Consider the following 17207-nt stretch of genomic DNA (forward strand, 5'->3'; position numbering starts at 1 on the left):
GACGGCGGTAAGGTGAGCGTCGGCGGCTTCCCAGACGGAGCGGGCGGCGGGCGAGTTGTTATAGAGATCCATACCATGCCGGGCTCCTGGGAACCCTGGCCAGTGAAGACGTAGACGGTGGCGGGCTGCACGACCTCCGCGGTACCGGCCAGGACCTTTCTCGCCGCGGCTGTTGACAGTCTCGACGTTGACGACGAAGTTGCCGTCGCGCATGCCGACGTGCTTGATCTTGACCTCAAGCTCGTCTCCGGGAAGGATCATGCCGACGAAGGCGACGTCGTACCTATAAGATAAGTCAGAAACTATAACGGCGAGAATGACGGCACTCAGACTTACGCAACGACGCGCTCAGGCTTGCCCTGCGCAACAACAGTCTCGACGTAGCGACGCGTCGCGGCACTCGACCACATACCGTGCGTGATCGTGCCAGGGAGGGATGCGTAATCCGCGAAGTACGGGTTGATGTGGATGGGGTTGAAGTCACCCGAGACCTTCGAGTAAGGTTCGTTGGTGGCAGGCGATGCAAACGCGGTGCTCGCGTTGACGGTCATAGTGTAGCCATCGTTGGACAGCGGGCTAACGAGACCCTGGGGCTTACCGTGACGCTGGAGGTACGCGACGACGGGGTTGCCGCGTGAGTCGTCCTGGAGGAAGTCGACGGTGCCGACCTTGACGAGGCGCTTGATCTGGTCGCGGACGAAGACCTCGCCCGAGACATTCACGGGCTTGTAGCAGGTCTTGTTGCGGTACGTGACCTCCGAGCGGACGCGGAAGATGAGCGTCGTGCTAGCCTGGAGGGGCTTGGTCTCGTCGTCCCACTCGAACCATTCCTTCGACTGCAGGACACCGACAGCAGCGTCCGACGGAAGCTCGACGAGGTAGTCGGGCTCCTCGAGGATCTCGAACGTGTTCTCGTAGTCGCTGAAGCGGCCACGGTAGAGGAACGAGGAGACGACCTCGATGACACGCTCGCCGTTGCGGATAACATGTCCCTTGACCTTGACCGACTTGCCGGCGTCGCTGTTGATGACGGCGACGATGCGCGCCTCCGCCTTGCAGACATCGCCAGCCTGGAGAGGCTTGACGCCGTCAAGAAGGCGGAAGCCGTTCGACAAGTGCACAAGCTTGAGGAGATCTCCGTCGATGGGCGCGGGGAAGATCACCTTCATGATTGCCTGTAGACGATGATGAACATAAGCATCCGTCAGAGTGAAGTATGACAGTGGTTATGTACCTGCCATCCTGCAACGATGGCGAAGTCCATAGGAGCTAAGGGCGTCTCGTTGCGGGCGGACTTGAATGCCTCGCCTTGGTTTCCAACAACCGCGCAGAAGCTCTCGATGTCGTCCTCGTCGATGGTGACCTCCGGGCCAGTGAACGTGTCGCGGACATTGATCTCGGGGAGCACCTCGTCGTCGCCAAACCACAGCTTCCAGTAGAAGGCCTTCATCCGCGTGTTGCGGTCATCGGCGACCCCGTGGATGGGCGCGTACCCCATGGCAGGCTTGTAGACAAAGTGGAGGTCTAGCAGGACAGATGACCCGCCGCGCTCCTCGAAGATGGTGACATCAATTGTTGAAGTTGCGGCATCGAATGTGGCCTCGATGGCCTCGAGAGGTCGTGCTCGCCGTACGAGCGGGCGCTGCCAAACACCGAGATCTTCGTCGGGCGGGATGCCTCAGTCTCGACGACGACCTTCTGCCCACGGTGGGGAGCAAACAGATGACGCATGTGGTTGTCGACGTATGCCGTGCCCTGCAAAATAGTCGTAGAGGCGAGCAGCACACGAGCCCAGCTAAGCTTGGGGCCCGTGAGGGTCTCGAGCCATGCCGCAGTCTCGGGTACGGACTGTCCAACGACATAAGTCGCAGTGTTTCCAGAGACAGCAGGGGCAATTGCAGCAGGGAGAGTGCGAGGTGCCGCAGCGAGGTACTCAGCTGTGGGAATCTTCGACTTGTCCCCGGCGTAGAGGTGGTCGACGAGCTTGTCGACGAGGACCTAGTAAGGTTGCAGAGCGATGCCGGGAGAAGAGTGGAAGAGAGGAACGAGACATATAGACTCGAGCAGCTGCGAGCGGACAGCGACCATTACTGCCTCCTGAACGTTTTGAATGGCAGAACATTACGAGAGGGCTGGAAGCACAGAGAGGGGTCCATAGAGCAGGAGGACTACAGGAACAAAATGCCTGGCGCGTTCAAGGCGCGTTACACCGGCGAATAGGCGCCTGAGCCCATTGCGCCGTCACGCACTTTGAATCGCTGCTTTCTCACTGTCATCGGAGTCTGGTCCGCATGTAATTGGTTTCTATGTATCATAGTCCCTGTCAACGTCGATGCTCTACGATTTTAAAGCCCGAAACAAGCGTCAAAGTGAGTGAATAATCCAGTCAAGCACGACTCGCATGTCTGCATGCGGCACTCTGCAAGAGTCGTGCGGAACAAGGCCTCTTGCACTATTATGTGCTTGAATAATGATTCGTGCCATTTATTAAGTGACCTATCTATCATTGACGTTTGTCTGGTGCAATACACTGCCCGGAATGCCCGCCATGAAGGTGCCATGTTAGGCGTGAGTCACGTCTGTGACATTTAGTGACTTAGCGCGTCGGTGCGCGTCCGCGACGCGTCTCGACGTGTCTGTCCTGACCTTGTCGTGTCTTGGCTCTTTCCCGCTCTCACTTCCCTCTGTGTTCCTCTGGACTTATTCTTGGCGCACTCATGCCTGAAATCGACATCCTAAAAGGGCTCGAGTGGCAGTTCAGACAATGCCAAGAAGACGGAGGGTTACAGCGTGGTAAGCACTTTCAACACACTGGGTAGTACACCTCCTCCTACCTCACCTTTGCTACTGCAGGTCATATACGGATCTACCCTAGGGTCTTTGCCGAGGGTACTAACGCCCGAGACTATGGCAGCTGTACAGTCAAGAATCTCGGTTACGACCCGGACATGGAGCCCGTCCCCGCCGACTACGTCCCCAACGAGTGGGATGTGCTACGCTCACGCGGAGAAGAATGGGCTCACTTGCTCAAGCCGTTCGAGGATGGGCGGGTGCTCGTACGCGCCAGGGGCAAGGAGCTAATGGTAGCGGCTGGATATGTAAGTACCCGCTCCCCTGTCCCGCTCATCTCTATGCTGACTGTCCCAGCATGCAATACGATTTCACCTTGGCCTAGAGGCTATGGGAACGGTCATACCAAGGGCACAATTCGATGCCATTGTCGCTCAAGACACTCCTGGGCCCAACGTCAACAAGGCTAAAGCACAACGTCTCCGCTCCTTCGTCATTCCCGCTGACATTGTGGTCCCGGAGGCTCTGCGAGCACGGCCAAACAAGCCGAACAACTATCGCCCCGATGGTTCTCAGTCTATCAACATCTTCGCAGCTATCGTGTGCAAAGATCAAGTCTTCATCATGGTGGATTTTGCCCGTCTCCTGCGGATGGAAATTCTCAGTCTCGGACGTCATTGGCACTATATGGACCTTGACCCGCTCACATCCAAAGTGAGTACTTGTCTATCTTCTCCGAGATTCATCTTTGAACCTGCTTTCTAGATCTGGACAGACGTATGGGACTCCGAGCATGGCCCCGACTTCATCCTGGAGCCAGAGGCCGCTTTGGCGGCTCTCCTGCAATGGAGAGGCAAGATGTTGGAGGAGGCGGATATGTCGCTCGCCCTCATAGATGAGATGTGCACAGACCAGCTCACGTTCCCCGGCATCGGGAAACACACGGCAAACGACTTCCTCTTCACATGCTCCCTGTGGCCCGGAATCCCTCCCTGCATACTCTGCTCTGACGATGTTGAGTTTCAGAGGTTCCTGGACTGCTACGCCTGCTACATGAGTATGTGGGTGTCCCCGGAATTCCGTCAACATTGTGCCCAGCAGCACAACCTCGGCTCAGCCTTTGCGTTCAATCGTTGGGCCGACTTGCGCTACACCCGCAGCTACCTGTGGATCTTTCGCAAGGTCGATGTCAGCATGCCAGCCGATTTATACAACAGGTACCTCAGCAACGGTCTCTTAGACCCCGACCATACCATTGGTCAGTTGTTCTTCAGGGGTCATTTCTACGTCCCTTGAATTACTGATTCTTTCCACCCAGGTGAACCTTACGAGAAGAACATCTCGGACCAGCTAGCCACCGGCATGGTTAAGAAAATGGTCCCCGTTCACGTCTATCACGACCCGTATAGCGCCGCCTTAAAGCCGCCCAAATTCTACAGCATCATCGTTGCAAAGCGGCCAGACGAGTGGGGGAAAGGGTGGAATGACAGTCGCCCGGTACGCATCTCTCTCTTCTCATTCTTTTCAATCTTTTAATCAGTATGTCAACATCACAGAAAGTGCCTGTGGATGTCCGACTTGCGGGGAAGTCAACCACACTCGGCATGGCGTCATTCCACATGTACAAGCAAAATCAGTTCTCAGCGGATATGGCTCTTCCACCAGGACGTATTCCTTTGGCAAGCATGTCTTCTTTGCATATATCTTCATTGACTGACATCTTCTGTAGGACCGCACGGGCAAGCGCGGTCGCCCTGCTAAACGCCGGCCTTCACGCGCTCAGCTCGACAAACAGGAGAAGCACATTGCAAATGTGCGACTCCGGGCTAAGTTGCGTCAGGCCGCAGCAACCACCGATGATAGCTCTGACGTGGAGTCTGGAGACGTCCTCGTTGACAACTCCGTCAGCGCTGTGGTGGAGACTGTTACCACTGCCACTGGGACGGGTCGGCCCCGACGTCAGGCTGCCATCACTGCCACGCAGAAAATCACCCAGACCGCACGCAAGGAAGACGAGGAGGACAGGCAGGATATAGAGGGTGTTTGCGAGGAGGGTAACCACAGCCAGGTTGACTCCACACTGGGGAAGGGGAAGAAGCGTCGTGGGCGACAGAGCAGTCGAGATGACACTGAACATCTGCCTCTCAGCCCTAGCAAGATCAGTAACGTTGAGTCCAGTAGGAAACGCCGTAGAGCGTGATATAATGGTATCTGTACCCTACAACTTGACCAGTACAACCCTGTGCGCTCTGTGCTTTTGAGCTCGTTGCACGCGGCCGCCTCGGAACCATATATGTACTCTGGGACATGCTCCCCCCCCCCGAGAGGGCGCCCGCTGTGTGGCGGATGCTCGTCGAGGTCGCCCTGCCATCTCGATGGAATGCAATTATGCCGGGTAACTTGTGGGGTCTACAAGAGTCTTCACACGGTGAGGCAGCTCATCACCGACACACCTGCTGAACGCTACTGCTCACCCCGCTAGGTCGCCCTTGCTTGAGCCGCCCAAGACTAACCTGCATCGCTCGAAAGTGAGGGCCCCAGATCTTGCGCAGGTGCAGGAAGACTGACCTCCTACACATCAGCTGCGCTCTTGACTCTCCGCTGCATGCGGCTGATTGAATCAAGTCTGCTGTACACAAAGGTGAGTATCCCAATTCTTGCGCAGATGAACGGAGTGCTGATCTTGCACGTCGCAGCCTTCTACAGGACACAATGATACCCGCTCGCCGCGGCACGTACCGCATACACATGCGAGGGCGGGGTGAAGACGAGGGCGGGCGTGGAGATCAGACGGCGCGGAGAACCTGGAGACACGTATATTACGGTTTTGCGTAGCTGCGTACATAGCCTCAAGCCCTCTCCAGCAGCAGGGGACAATAGTCGGGGCAGCAGCAGTCGCAGCTTCATCACCCAGGAGTGCCCTGCGTGTCGAGGGCCGTCTGCAACTGGCGGAGACACTGGTGAGTCCCATCTGTTCCGTGCGGTCAGTACGGGCCAACATAAGGTATAGTGTTTGCGTACCTCAGTCTCACGCGCCCGCCACGCAGTGTCCGCGGATGCGAACGATGTCTGGGCAGCATCCACACCGCCCCAGCGGTACGTGCGGGGAGTGCTTCACTTGCGGGGCTCGGTGGACCCCGCGGCCGACACATCGACCTGGCCCACGACGCGATCCCCCGTGCCTCCCCGCGAAGTTGCGAAGTAGACCTCGTCCCATTCGCTCGCACACAACGCAGCTCAACGCAGGGGGTGCACACAAGCGCCTCTGCAGAACGGCGGTGCGGGAGAAGGCATATGTACGCTGCCTGCGCATTTCGCTGATCGCACTGCACGTTCGCCCATGAGATCACCCCAAGGTCGACCATTTCTACCTCCTCGGATTGCGGTGATACTCAGTGTGGGGACGCGCCCTGGCGCAGGGGACACGTCGTGGCTTTGTGAGCGGTCTGGACGCGATGCTGGCGTGCCAGAGAGCCAGCCGGAGGTGGGCGGCGAATTCGCGGGGCCCGCACGCGCTGGCGGCGCCACGGTGTCGTGAGCGTTGTGTCCGTGGTCCCCGGTGAGGAGTCCATGAGGAGTCCAAGCAATCAGGCTTGACAGGGCGAGGGGGCGGAGGGGCGAGGTCGAGATCTGCTCGCTGACGCGTAGTTGAGCCCGGCAGCGCAAAAAGTCCGAATATCGAACTCGTCGTGTGCGGCTGCACGCAATGGGGTACAACGGGGAACGCGCACGGGTGTGTACCTACCAAGTTTCGCGGCTGTTGGACCCAAGGGGCGGCCGCGACACGGTCATCTTTGAGGTCGTCGCCTAGCCGCTGTGCACCCTATGGCGAGCTCACAATATTTACGGGGGTCGTTTCATCGTCCTCCATCCCCCCAGACAATGTCCGAGTTCAGGACGCGGTGAGAGCCGTTCAGGGCGCAGGCGGGCTTTGTTTGGGCGAATCATTTGGGAGAATCCTGGGTGTTCTGCAGGGCGTGTGTGCAGCTAGAGGAGCGTCGACTACAGAGAGGTAAGTAGCGCGAACGCGGAGGCCTAACATCTGCTTACTTGCGGGTAGCATACAGACATTCGCCTGGGACCTGCGGGAGTGTTTGCGGCGTTGCGAGCGGCGCGAATTTGTCCGAGAGCTAGGATTTGCATGGGACAAGAGGTCAGCGATGCAGGCTCCACTGTGCGCCCTACAGCGAACTCACAATTTGTTTCCAGCGGTCGTTTGACCGCCTCCTCGCCGCACAGACGATGCCCGAGTTTAGGACACGATAGGACCGTTGAGCAGCGCGAGATCTCGCGCATTGCGGGGAATTTTGAGCGTGGAGATCGGGTTCATTCTGGCGACTCGTGCGGGAGATTTCTGGGCGGTCTGGGGAGCGTGTGTGCAGCTAGAGGTGCGTAGATTAGCGGTGCACAATGCATGCGAGATCCACGTACCTCGAGACGTCCACGAATCAGTCTGCTGCCCAGGAGATGCGTCCACGGGGTCGTTGCTACGGTCGCTGCTGTCCCCGGCGGACTTTATCTACGTGGTGACAGACGAGCAGGAGGTGGGGAGCGAAATGAAGCGGCTGCTGGAGTTCAAGTATGTGCTTGGCGGGTGTGACTTTCAGATTGCGGTGGTGCGGCGCCACTAGGGTACGATACCTGGGCCTGAGAACGCGCGCATGTCGACGTTTGTGTGAGGGGACGAGGAGGAGTACTATTCAGTAGGGGGACTGCGCGGGGTAGGGCGTGGGGAGACGCCCGGTAGTTGCCGCGCTGAGGGGGACTATGACGCACACGATATTCCCTTCTGCCCGCCATCTCTCTCCCTCACCCAGTGCCAGATCTTGCAGGCGTGCCCGCATGCTTCGTCAATATCTCTCGCTCTACCACACCCCTCCTTCTAGTGTTCTGCTATAGCACTGTACACAGCCATGTCGTATTTGTGCATCCGTCGGCGCGAATACAGCTCGCTTCGCGCGGGTGCTATGGACCAACAAAGTGCCTTGCGAAACTCCTCACTGCACGCAGGGAAAGCGTTTGTATCACTCCATTTCTGTATCCTTACCTTCTGCTAACGATGAACTTTCGGCTCAGATAGCTCTCGTGCGGCGGCCACTTTGAACGAACACACTGCCCAAGTATATGGCTCCTGGCTCATATCTTGGTCTGTATATCTCTACATACGCTTCCCAAAGCTGATTCTACGCATACAGAATGATATATAGTTCTACTAGTCGCTATAGAGGTCGCTTCGAACACCTCGCCGTCGTTCTCGCAGGACAAGCCTGAGGCCTCCATTCGCATGTCCGCAGAATAGGTGCCCGTCGCGAACACCATATCGTCCGCCCGCGCCGCATGCAAGTGAGTTCCTCCGCTACGCGGTGACGCACATGCCTGTACACATGCGTACTCGCTGTAGAGATTCGTGCATTAGCTGACAGCCTTTCATAGACTCGGCTGGCGACGCCGCCCGCGTATGGATTGGCAAGGGTCGGCGTATCTCTGCAGAGGTTGCCCATAAGCCTGCAGACGATGTCAGAGGAGATGGACGAGGATGAAGATGAGGCGTGAACACGAGGCTGAATCACAATCATCGGGACCTTATGAAGCAGCGGGCGGGCGGGTGTACCGCTGCGGAACTGACAATGCCAACTCTGGCTTTGTTCGGGCACGCGCGCGCTGCTAAGAAGACGTACCTTGAAAACGATTTCCTCGCACGACACGTCCATGCAGAGTTCATACAGGTCGGTTCCGGGGAGCAGGAGCCGCTGACGGGAAGTCTCCAGGTTATGATTGTTCTCATTAGCGGCATACTCGATCGGCACACACCGCGCACGTACTCAATACGTCTGCAATGACAGCGCCATACTCATCTGCCTGCCCGTTACCTGCGCATTCGAATGTCAACAACCGTATCAGACAGAAAGCACACCAACTTGCTTACCTGCTATACAGATACTCACCTTGTCTACATCATCATAGGGAGAACGAACGCGCGGGCAGCGTCGATGACGGCTGCGGCGGCGAAGACGAACGGGGAGGAGACATGGAAAGGATGGGGAGTTGACTGGAAGAGCTTACGAGCAAGCACATTGTTCGTCTCTGCCCTCCCTCCTGCATCCTCCTGCCTCTTCTTATACGCCCTCGCTTTCAGGCAGGTCCTGTCTCATCACACACACCTGACACGTTCTCTTTGCGGCCCCAGCGGGTCTCCAACACCACCACCCGCGCCTCTGCACGCCCACACACACCCAGAGCTCGCGCCATCGCACAGAGACAAGTACGTACACCCTTGGTCCACCCCTCCCTGGTAACCCTACCCACTAGCGAATGCATCATTTTGTGGTGGCGGACAGGCCCTGCGCACAATCGTGTCTGTACCATACAGAGATGACCGCTGCAGTACGATCTCCGATCTGTGTACCCGCCCGCACATCAGTGTCGCTTACCATTGCGTCCTATGTCTCTGCCCGGTGCCACTACGGGCACGGACCGCGGCGTGTTAGCAACCCGCCTGCGTTCACGGCTACTGGCGGTTCTGGGTGCGCTCTCCGGCTCAGGGCTGGGGGTGTGTGTGCCCAGCTTGGAGAAGGTCTTCGTCTCCTTGCTCGCACAGCCGTATCGGCATGACCGGGCGGGGGTCCGTCAAGGACGACACTGGGGCGGTCCAGCTCGGTGGGAAATCCATGCCCGACAACGTCATGCTCCACCGTTCACCGCCTCTGACCGTCTGAGTCGTGTCGAGCCACACACTGTCAGGATCCATCGTCGCTTCCGCCGTGCCCGAGGTTGCGTCGTCGTTGCACGATATGCGCCGCCTGTGAGCACACCAAAGGCACGGCGGGAGATGGACGAAGCGCTGGCACGCGACCCGGAGAAGAACACGGCGGCGTACCTGCAGTGGGCGACTGAGGAGCACTGCGAGGCGGAGGCAGGCGCTGACATGGGTGCGGGGGTGAACACGGCGATGGTGGAGGACGCAGGCATGTTGGCGTTTGCGCAGGGTGAGCAGCCGAGTGAGAGACAGCGAATGTGAGGCTAGTGCGGGCGCATGTTGGAGGCGGTGTGCAAGTGGCAGAGGGCGGGCGGGCAGATGGTAGGGACTACTGTGTACGCATTAATATATCTCGTTTCGTACACATGCTCGGTCTCAAATGGGTGGTTTGTGGGCATCGCGGTAGTGATGCAGAGGTGAAGCGTCGAGACTTGGTTGGTGTCCGATGCGCGCCCGGCAACAGTGGTGGTGCGTGCGCCTTCTTCACCGCCTCCGCAAAATGCGCCTGGTACGTCGGCCCTGTCTTGATCTTCTGCGCGAGATGATTCCTTCTCGACTGCACGTCCAGCAGGTCCACGCCGTGCTCCACGAGCAGTCCCGCAAGGCGCACCGTGTCCTCCGAGCGCCAGGACAACGTGTCCGGGTACACCTCTTACTGTAAGCCACTTGCTCGCGCTGTTGCGGAGCAGCAGCGGCATCGTCGGCGAGTTCACCGCGCGCACCACGTCAATGACCTCGAGCACCGCCCTGGCTCGGCTCACGAAGTCCCCGCCATACGCATCCGTGCGGTCCTTGCTCGTCGGGCTCGAAAACGAGCTGATCAGGGACCCGTGCACGCCGATGACATCGAAGCCCACATGCAGGGCGCGCATCGCCGCGTCCACGAAGCAATTCACGATTCTCTTGATGCCCTCCTTCGTGAGCACCTTCCGGCGCGGGAACTGCTCCGCGAACGGGATAGTAGTGCTAGCATCGTCGGGCTACCCGCCCGCTGCTTCGTCTGCGAGGCGCCTGGAGTTCATAAATGGTGTGAGGGTGGAGACTTTGCAGCACGCGTGCACGAGCTGGATTGTGACCTTCTGGCCTTGCGAATGCGTGAACTCGATGATCTTTGCCCCATGCGGTGGCTTGCGTGTCATTGCAGATAATACAAGATAGTCGAGAGGGACATCATGTCCTTGCCTGCTTCTTACTCTGTGCCTTCAACACTGCTACCTTAGCCTGTCCCGGAGTCCACTTAGCTGCCTTCTTCTTCTCTGAATTCCTCATGTGTATGTTGTGCGAGTCGTTGCTGCAGATAGGGAGCATAAACAGTAAGCATAAGCTTATTGGCATGATATGCTTAGGCTTACACATGGTCGAGCAGTGCTATCGCATTCTTGAAGGTTTTAGAACATTGAGGAATGGGGCAAGCAAACGAGGGGGCTTCCGGAGGACTGCTCGAGCACTTTGTCCTGTATGCATGGTGAGTGTAGAGAGCAACTTGTTTTAGCGATGACGTACAGTGCGACTGTTTCGCAACAAAGCCATGAGTAGTACAGCAACAACTCCACTGGCAGGACGTCGTGAGGCCATTCGTGAGCCATCCGTTGCAGCCTGAACTGTTCCGCAAGGTGCAGACACGTGGGGATAGATTCCGGGCTCACAAAGTCGCATGCGACTTTGATGCAGTCGGCCTGGTTTGAAACCTAGAAAAGGAGATATGTCATAGGCATTGTTCCAGGCACATGACACGTACCTGATGGGCGCAGCCGGCTGGGATGAAAACTGCTTCTCCCACATGCTGCTGCACTACGTATGGATAGACACCGTGCTTCTGACGAAGTTCTTGGAGCATGGAAGGCGAGAGGAAAGTCTGCTGGTTATGGATGACGTCTCCTAAGATATCACCCTCTGCATGCTTCGCCGAAAGATATTCGCGCAGCTTCTCGACGTCGTCGGCTCTGAATATGTGCCAGGTGGCGTAACCCGGCAGTCCATTTGCGGCGAGTCCAGCATAAGTCATTATGTTTACAGCATCCGCTAGATCGAGATGCAGTCTTGTCGACCCATGATGTTTGTCATCGAGCAGGGACTCGAGGGCGCTGTAAAGTTTCGGGCCTGGCGGCAGTACCTCATACATCAGACACTGAATACTCTTCACAACAGCCACTCACCGATATCGGGGGCTACGCTATTGAGGGGGAAGTGTGATGCCAAGTTCATCTTTCCTGAGGGGGCTGTATAGTCTGGGACAGGAAGGATTTTGACAAAGTCCGCGTGAAGTTCAGGATGTACAGAGTCGAAGCGTTCAGAGGGCGGCCAGTCCTGTATCACAGTGTATGTCATGTACACTGTAGAAGCATCGAGATTCTACAGCGGCATACCTTAAGCTTATAGATGGTATGCCGGTTGCTGCGCGGGATCTCGAATTGTGAGAAGTACTTCCCCACCGTCGAAACGCTAGTCGTGCCGGATCCCTCACAGTCCTCTACTTCACAGGGTTCGGTACCATATTTGCTGCACAGGTGTTGCGGAGTCCACGATATCTGGGAGTCATCGAGGACTTGGGTGACTACGAAAGGTCTTCTTTTGGTCCAGATTGATCTGAAGAGCTGGGAGGTTAGGGCTCGCTTGTTTAGAATACTTATGGAATGTCCGCCCAGGATGCCCGGACTGAGTGGAGGGATGGGCGAATTCATGAATCGCTGGATGGTTTCTCGGAGGTCCAGATGGGCTTGCATGTCGGAGATGAGTTTGCGCAGCTCGTCCAAAGAGAATCGGGAGATCGGGATCCAATTTTCCCGAGCATGACATATTGCAGGAGGCTGCATGTGACTTCTGAGTATCATCTATTTGAAGAGCAACGTTGGGCTCACATCAGGGCCAGAAACCGATCCCGTGCATGTTGAGCAGTACTCGGCGCCGCATACCGCGCAAAACCAGCTCAACGCGAACAAGCAAGTTTGACAGTGATCTACAGGATGATCAGAAAGACGTCCTTTGGACCAAAAAAGCAACGAACCGCAAGTAACGCGGACGGACACTTCGCGATGTTTATACAGCACTTGGAGGGCTGCATATTGACGCACTTCTTGTTCCAAAATCGGGGAGAGGTGCGTGGCGCAGACCAGCTTGATTCATTTAAGCATTCATTGCACAAACATTGCGGAAGACACATACCCGCTTATACTGGACGCTCCAGCTGTCGTGCTTATCGTGATATACCTGCCGGAGGTCGGGCTGTTCGTGTGTGCCATCTTGCGTGTCGCTGAACTTGATGGTGTACTTATCCTCAGCGATGATGGATATTGTGCGCCAGTCTGCTCAGGATTAATGGGAACTCTGTGATAAAACAAGCATGCACCCACATTTGAATCGACAAACGTCCTCCTCTGCCTTTTTCTTCCTCCCCATAGTACACACAACACATTTGGGGATTTCGTCTTTCACGCCTGCACTGCGGCATTTCTTTTGGAACGCGGGACATAGGGTTTGTTGGCGAAGCAACATGGTGGTAGCGGGCATAGCCTAAGTCGGAGATAAATGCTCAGCCTAGAGCAGCTTCGTGTGGCGTCTTGGGAGTCCGAGTCGGTAGCTGTGAGCGGACTGGGAGGAGGGCTAAGTGTCAACCGTGCGAAAATCAAACACGAACCAGCAAGTGTTCAACGTTCAACGTTCAGGCATCAAGCGCTCGCCCATGATCAGCGACTGCCATCTCCTCCAACATCGATGTTTCTTCAGCTTCAGGACTGGCAGGGCACTGGTCCTCCTCACTCGAGGAGGGCGATCCCTGCCCGGGGATGTGGTTCTCCTGGCACCTTTTGGTCTAGGCAGGGCGACCCCCAAGTCCGCAAAGTTGCTCATCGCCCCGTTGCAGGCCAAACCCTCTGTCCCTCCTCCCTCTCTGTCTCCCCTCCCTCTCTCCTCCTCCGATGCCGCTCATCTGCATCGAGGTCTGCGACTTCAAATCATACTGCGGCCCACCAGGTCATCATCGACCCCTTCCGCAACTTCACCTCCTCCATTGGCCCGAACGGCGCGGGCAAGCCCAACCTCATGGATGCCATCTCTTTCGTTCTCGGAGTCAAGTCTGCCCAGCTCCGCTCCAGCCAGCTCAAGGACCTCGTCTACCGTGGCCGTAGACTCGCCCGAAACCCAGATGGGGAGGGCGCTGGTCCTTCTCAGCCTCAGCAGGACGACGAAGAGGAGGGCGAGGGGGAAGGCGAGGGTACGGCAACCAGGGCGTGGGTTCTCGCTGTCTACGAGGACGCGGACAAGAAGGAATGGTGTTTCCAACGAACGTGAGTTCCAGCTTGCGCTTAAACGCGCGCATACATTCGTCTTCGCGTCGGCGGAGCGTGTATGCTCGCGAGCCTGTGCTGATGCTGATCCCTCCCCAGTAATTCGACGACCGGAGCGTCCGAATACAAACTGAACAACCACGTCGTCACGTATTCCGCGTACAACGCCGCACTCATCCAGCACAACATCCTCGTGAAGGCCAAGAACTTCCTCGTCTTCCAAGGCGACGTCGAGGCCGTCGCGTGGCAGTCGCCCAAGGAGCTCGCGCGGCTCATCAACCAGATCTCCGGCTCGCTCGAGCTCGCGCCCGATTATGAGAAGGCCCGCGAGGTGCTCGAACGCGCGACTGAGAACGCGACGTTCAACTTCACGAAGCGCCGCGGGATTGCGGGCGAGATTAAGCAGTACAAGGAGCAGAAGGGCGAAGCGGAACACTTCGAGGCACTTTGCCAGGAGTGGGTATGCCTTGCTATTATGTCTGTACGTCGTGCAATATCGCTGAGGCTTGCTATAGGACGAGCTCGTGCTCCGCCGCATCCTGTTCAAGCTCTACCACATCCAGCACTCTCTCGAGGAGCATGCTCGGGCTATCAAGGAGCAGAACCAGACGCTCGCAGGTCTACGTGCGGAGCAGTGCAAAGACGAGAAGGCACTCGAGGATGCGCGCGCTGAGCAAGCCAGGGCGCGGTCGAACGTCATGCAGAAGGAGAAGCGTATCAAGAAGGCCGAGAAGGCCTTAGAGACCAAGGTACGCCCGTGCAGGAGGACCATTGCGTCTTGCATAATACTTAACGTACATACAGCGCCCAGACTTAGTCCGAATCGAGGCGCAGATCAAGCACGCCGAACGGAAGCGCGAGAAGGCACAGCAGGAGCTAGAGAAGCTCCAGCAGACCGAAGCTGAGCAGCGGCGGAAGCTGCAGGCGCTACAAGAGAACCTGCAGACAGTGCAAAGAGCGGCAAACGCGGCCCAAGGTATGCAACCAAGTACCCTAATAAGCCAAAGTCCCTGACATCCTCCCAGAGGTGCAGCACCGCGCGGCGCAAACTAACCTATCACTGAGTGAAGAGAGTTTGGAGGAGTACCGGAGACTGTAGGTCTTCATGCGGCTAACGAATTCAGGCCGTGCTAACCTCGGTGGGCAACAGTAAAGCAAGCGCGAGTATCCTTGCCGTCGACAAGAGGCAGTCGCTCGAGACACTGTCACGAGACGAGAAGACGGCGGGCCGCACACTTGCGCAGCCCAAAGACAAGCTCGAGCAGCTGACACAGAAGTGCGACAAGTCGTCGGAAGAGGACCGCACACAGAGTCAGAAGAAGGCAGAGGTAAATATCTCTCAAACTTGGGTTGGAGACATGGCCGCTAAAATAACTACAGCTCGACGAGAAGGTGTCCGAGTTGACGGCAGAACTCAAGCGCGTGAAGCAGGAGCACGATAACCAAGGCACGACAACCAGGAGTCTGAGCGCATGCGTATCGAGTACGTATCGTGACCATGGCAATTCAGACCCGCCGTCCGAGCGCATGCACATCGAGTATGTCTCATTGGCCAAACAGCCTGACCGCAGAGCTGACAATTACACAGACAACTTGAGAAGGAGGTCAACGAGAAGTTGGTTGACATCTACGAGAAGCTCACGCAGGCGGGCGTGGACCAGCAGGAGTCGCAGCGCGAGACACAGCTCAAAGAAACGCTTGTGAACCTGCAGCAAATCTTTCCTGGGGTGCGCGGACGCGTGGTGGACCTCTGCAAGCCGACGCAGCGCAAGTACAAGACAGCGGTCGACCGTCGCGGTCGTGCTCGGGCAGAACATTGACGCAATCGTGGTCGACGAGGAGAAGACGGCGATCGACTGCATCAAGTGCATGCGCAACCAGCGCGCGGGGCAGGCAACATTTATCCCACTCGATACGATCCAGGTCAAGCCCGTGAACGACAAGTTCCGCGCGTTCGCCAAGGGTGCGAGGTTGGCTGTGGACGTTATACATTACGATCCGGCAGTGAAGAGGGTGATGCATCATGCGTGTGGGAATGCGCTCGTGTGCGACTCGATGGAGGTCGCGCGGTATGTGTGGTACGAGAAGGGACAGGAGGTGAAAGGTAAAGTGCGCATATGATAACGTGGTCTGCGGGAGAGCTGATCAGTGATCAGAGTCCTTTGCAGCCGTTACACTAGAGGGAACTATCATCCAGAGCGGTCTCATCACTGGTGGTAAGAGCTCGCAGCAGAACGGCAAGAAATGGGAAGAGAAGGATGTGCAAGGTAGGGTACACTATAGGAGCTTATGGAAGGATACGACTGACGTGTTTGCAGGCCTCCAGCGCGTGCGCGACAACCTGCTGGCGCAGCTTCTCGAGCTTGGCAAGTCAATGCCTCGGGGCAAGGAAAGCAAGGTCCTCATCGCGGAGATCAGCCGTTTGGAGTCGGCTCTGCACGTCGTGCGCGACGACCAAGTACGTGCCCGCCCGCTCGTAGCGATCGGATAGGATACTGACCACTTGTACACGGACAGAAAGCGAACAAGACAAGGCTGTCGGGCATCAAGGACGAGCTGAAGCACGTCGAGCGCGAGATTTGCGCGTTGCAGCCAGACCTGTGCAAGGCGCAGGCGGTGTACGACAGCATGAAGGGTAAGATCGATGCGCTTGTGGCGGTCGTCAACGAGACGGAGGACGGCGTTTTCGAGGAGTTTTGCGAGGAGATCGGGGTTGCGAATATCCGCGAGTACGAGGAGCGCCAGCTGAAGGTGGCGTAGGCGGAGAGCGAGGCGTGGTTGTAATTCGATACGCAGATTGCGCGTCTTACGCATGCGTAGGTCTTTTTTTCTGGTGTCTGCTGGTGCGAGGGGTTCTAGTGCTGACTCTTGTGGCTTGCAGCATCCAGTTCGACGAGCAGCAGCTTAGGGTGATGGAGGAGCGGCTGAAGGCTTACGAGGATATCATCAAGTCCGAGGGCGAAAACCTGGCGAAACTGGACGAGAAGATGGCAGCGCAGGAGGAGATCGCAAAGGCGGAGGAGGCGATGCAGACACTGATGAACTCTGAACCTGGAAGGCTGTAAGCCGCACAAAGAGAGGTCTTCAGTCTGTGAGAGAACGACTATGATTGCATAGTACTGTACCTGTAAGCCGCACAAAGAGAGGCTACAAGTACTAGTAAGTAAACATGTAAGGAAGCATAGGTAGTGTGGGACTTACTCTTCAGTCTGTGAGAGAACGACTGAAGAGCAGAGGCCTGCAGAGTCCTCCTTATATACTACTGGGGAGGACGATGAGTAAGCGTATAAGAAGAGAGCATGTGACGTCCAGAGGACGCTGACTGAGTGATGAGTAACGCTGAGTAAGGGAGCATAATCGACATAAGGTCAGATAGT

At 57.0% G+C, this 17207-nt stretch overlaps 4 protein-coding genes across 4 annotated transcripts in view; 2 read left to right on the forward strand and 2 right to left on the reverse strand.

Moving 5' to 3' along the window:
• The window catches only part of TRAVEDRAFT_51938 (uncharacterized protein), a gene marked incomplete at both ends in the record, with an annotated part of 2930 nt that extends 842 nt beyond the window's left edge, over positions 1-2088 (reverse strand). Inside the window, 5 exons of the mRNA XM_008044589.1 lie at positions 37-283; positions 337-1175; positions 1235-1600; positions 1654-1998; positions 2080-2088. Coding sequence (XP_008042780.1) covers positions 37-283; positions 337-1175; positions 1235-1600; positions 1654-1998; positions 2080-2088 — 1806 coding nt within the window. The remainder of the gene's footprint in view (positions 1-36; positions 284-336; positions 1176-1234; positions 1601-1653; positions 1999-2079) is intronic.
• A 755-nt stretch (positions 2089-2843) lies between these two features.
• On the forward strand, positions 2844-4826 carry TRAVEDRAFT_132853 (uncharacterized protein; the record flags this gene model as incomplete). The annotated part of the gene is made up of 5 exons (XM_008044909.1): positions 2844-3098; positions 3148-3504; positions 3556-4048; positions 4109-4279; positions 4351-4826. Coding segments are annotated over 5 exons (1752 nt in total), but the record flags the coding sequence as incomplete, so codon positions are not given.
• Positions 4827-10935: 6109 nt separating this feature from the next.
• TRAVEDRAFT_132565 (uncharacterized protein) lies at positions 10936-12228 on the reverse strand (the record flags this gene model as incomplete). The annotated part of the gene is made up of 4 exons (XM_008044910.1): positions 10936-11235; positions 11286-11647; positions 11704-11854; positions 11914-12228. The coding sequence occupies 4 exons, from the start codon at positions 12226-12228 to the stop codon at positions 10936-10938; spliced, it is 1128 nt and encodes a 375-aa protein (XP_008043101.1).
• A 1233-nt stretch (positions 12229-13461) lies between these two features.
• TRAVEDRAFT_39782 (uncharacterized protein) overlaps positions 13462-17207 on the forward strand; it is a gene marked incomplete at both ends in the record, with an annotated part of 11582 nt that continues 7836 nt past the window's right edge. Inside the window, 14 exons of the mRNA XM_008044478.1 lie at positions 13462-13482; positions 13517-13830; positions 13930-14290; positions 14346-14579; positions 14635-14806; positions 14856-14925; positions 14981-15158; positions 15211-15306; positions 15429-15614; positions 15643-15934; positions 15999-16097; positions 16149-16288; positions 16348-16586; positions 16712-16853. Of these exons, the coding sequence (XP_008042669.1) occupies positions 13462-13482; positions 13517-13830; positions 13930-14290; positions 14346-14579; positions 14635-14806; positions 14856-14925; positions 14981-15158; positions 15211-15306; positions 15429-15614; positions 15643-15934; positions 15999-16097; positions 16149-16288; positions 16348-16586; positions 16712-16853 (2544 nt within the window). The remainder of the gene's footprint in view (positions 13483-13516; positions 13831-13929; positions 14291-14345; positions 14580-14634; positions 14807-14855; positions 14926-14980; positions 15159-15210; positions 15307-15428; positions 15615-15642; positions 15935-15998; positions 16098-16148; positions 16289-16347; positions 16587-16711; positions 16854-17207) is intronic.

Source organism: Trametes versicolor, assembly GCF_000271585.1.
Source record: "Trametes versicolor FP-101664 SS1 unplaced genomic scaffold TRAVEscaffold_11, whole genome shotgun sequence".
Taxonomy (NCBI): Eukaryota; Fungi; Basidiomycota; class Agaricomycetes; order Polyporales; family Polyporaceae; genus Trametes; species Trametes versicolor.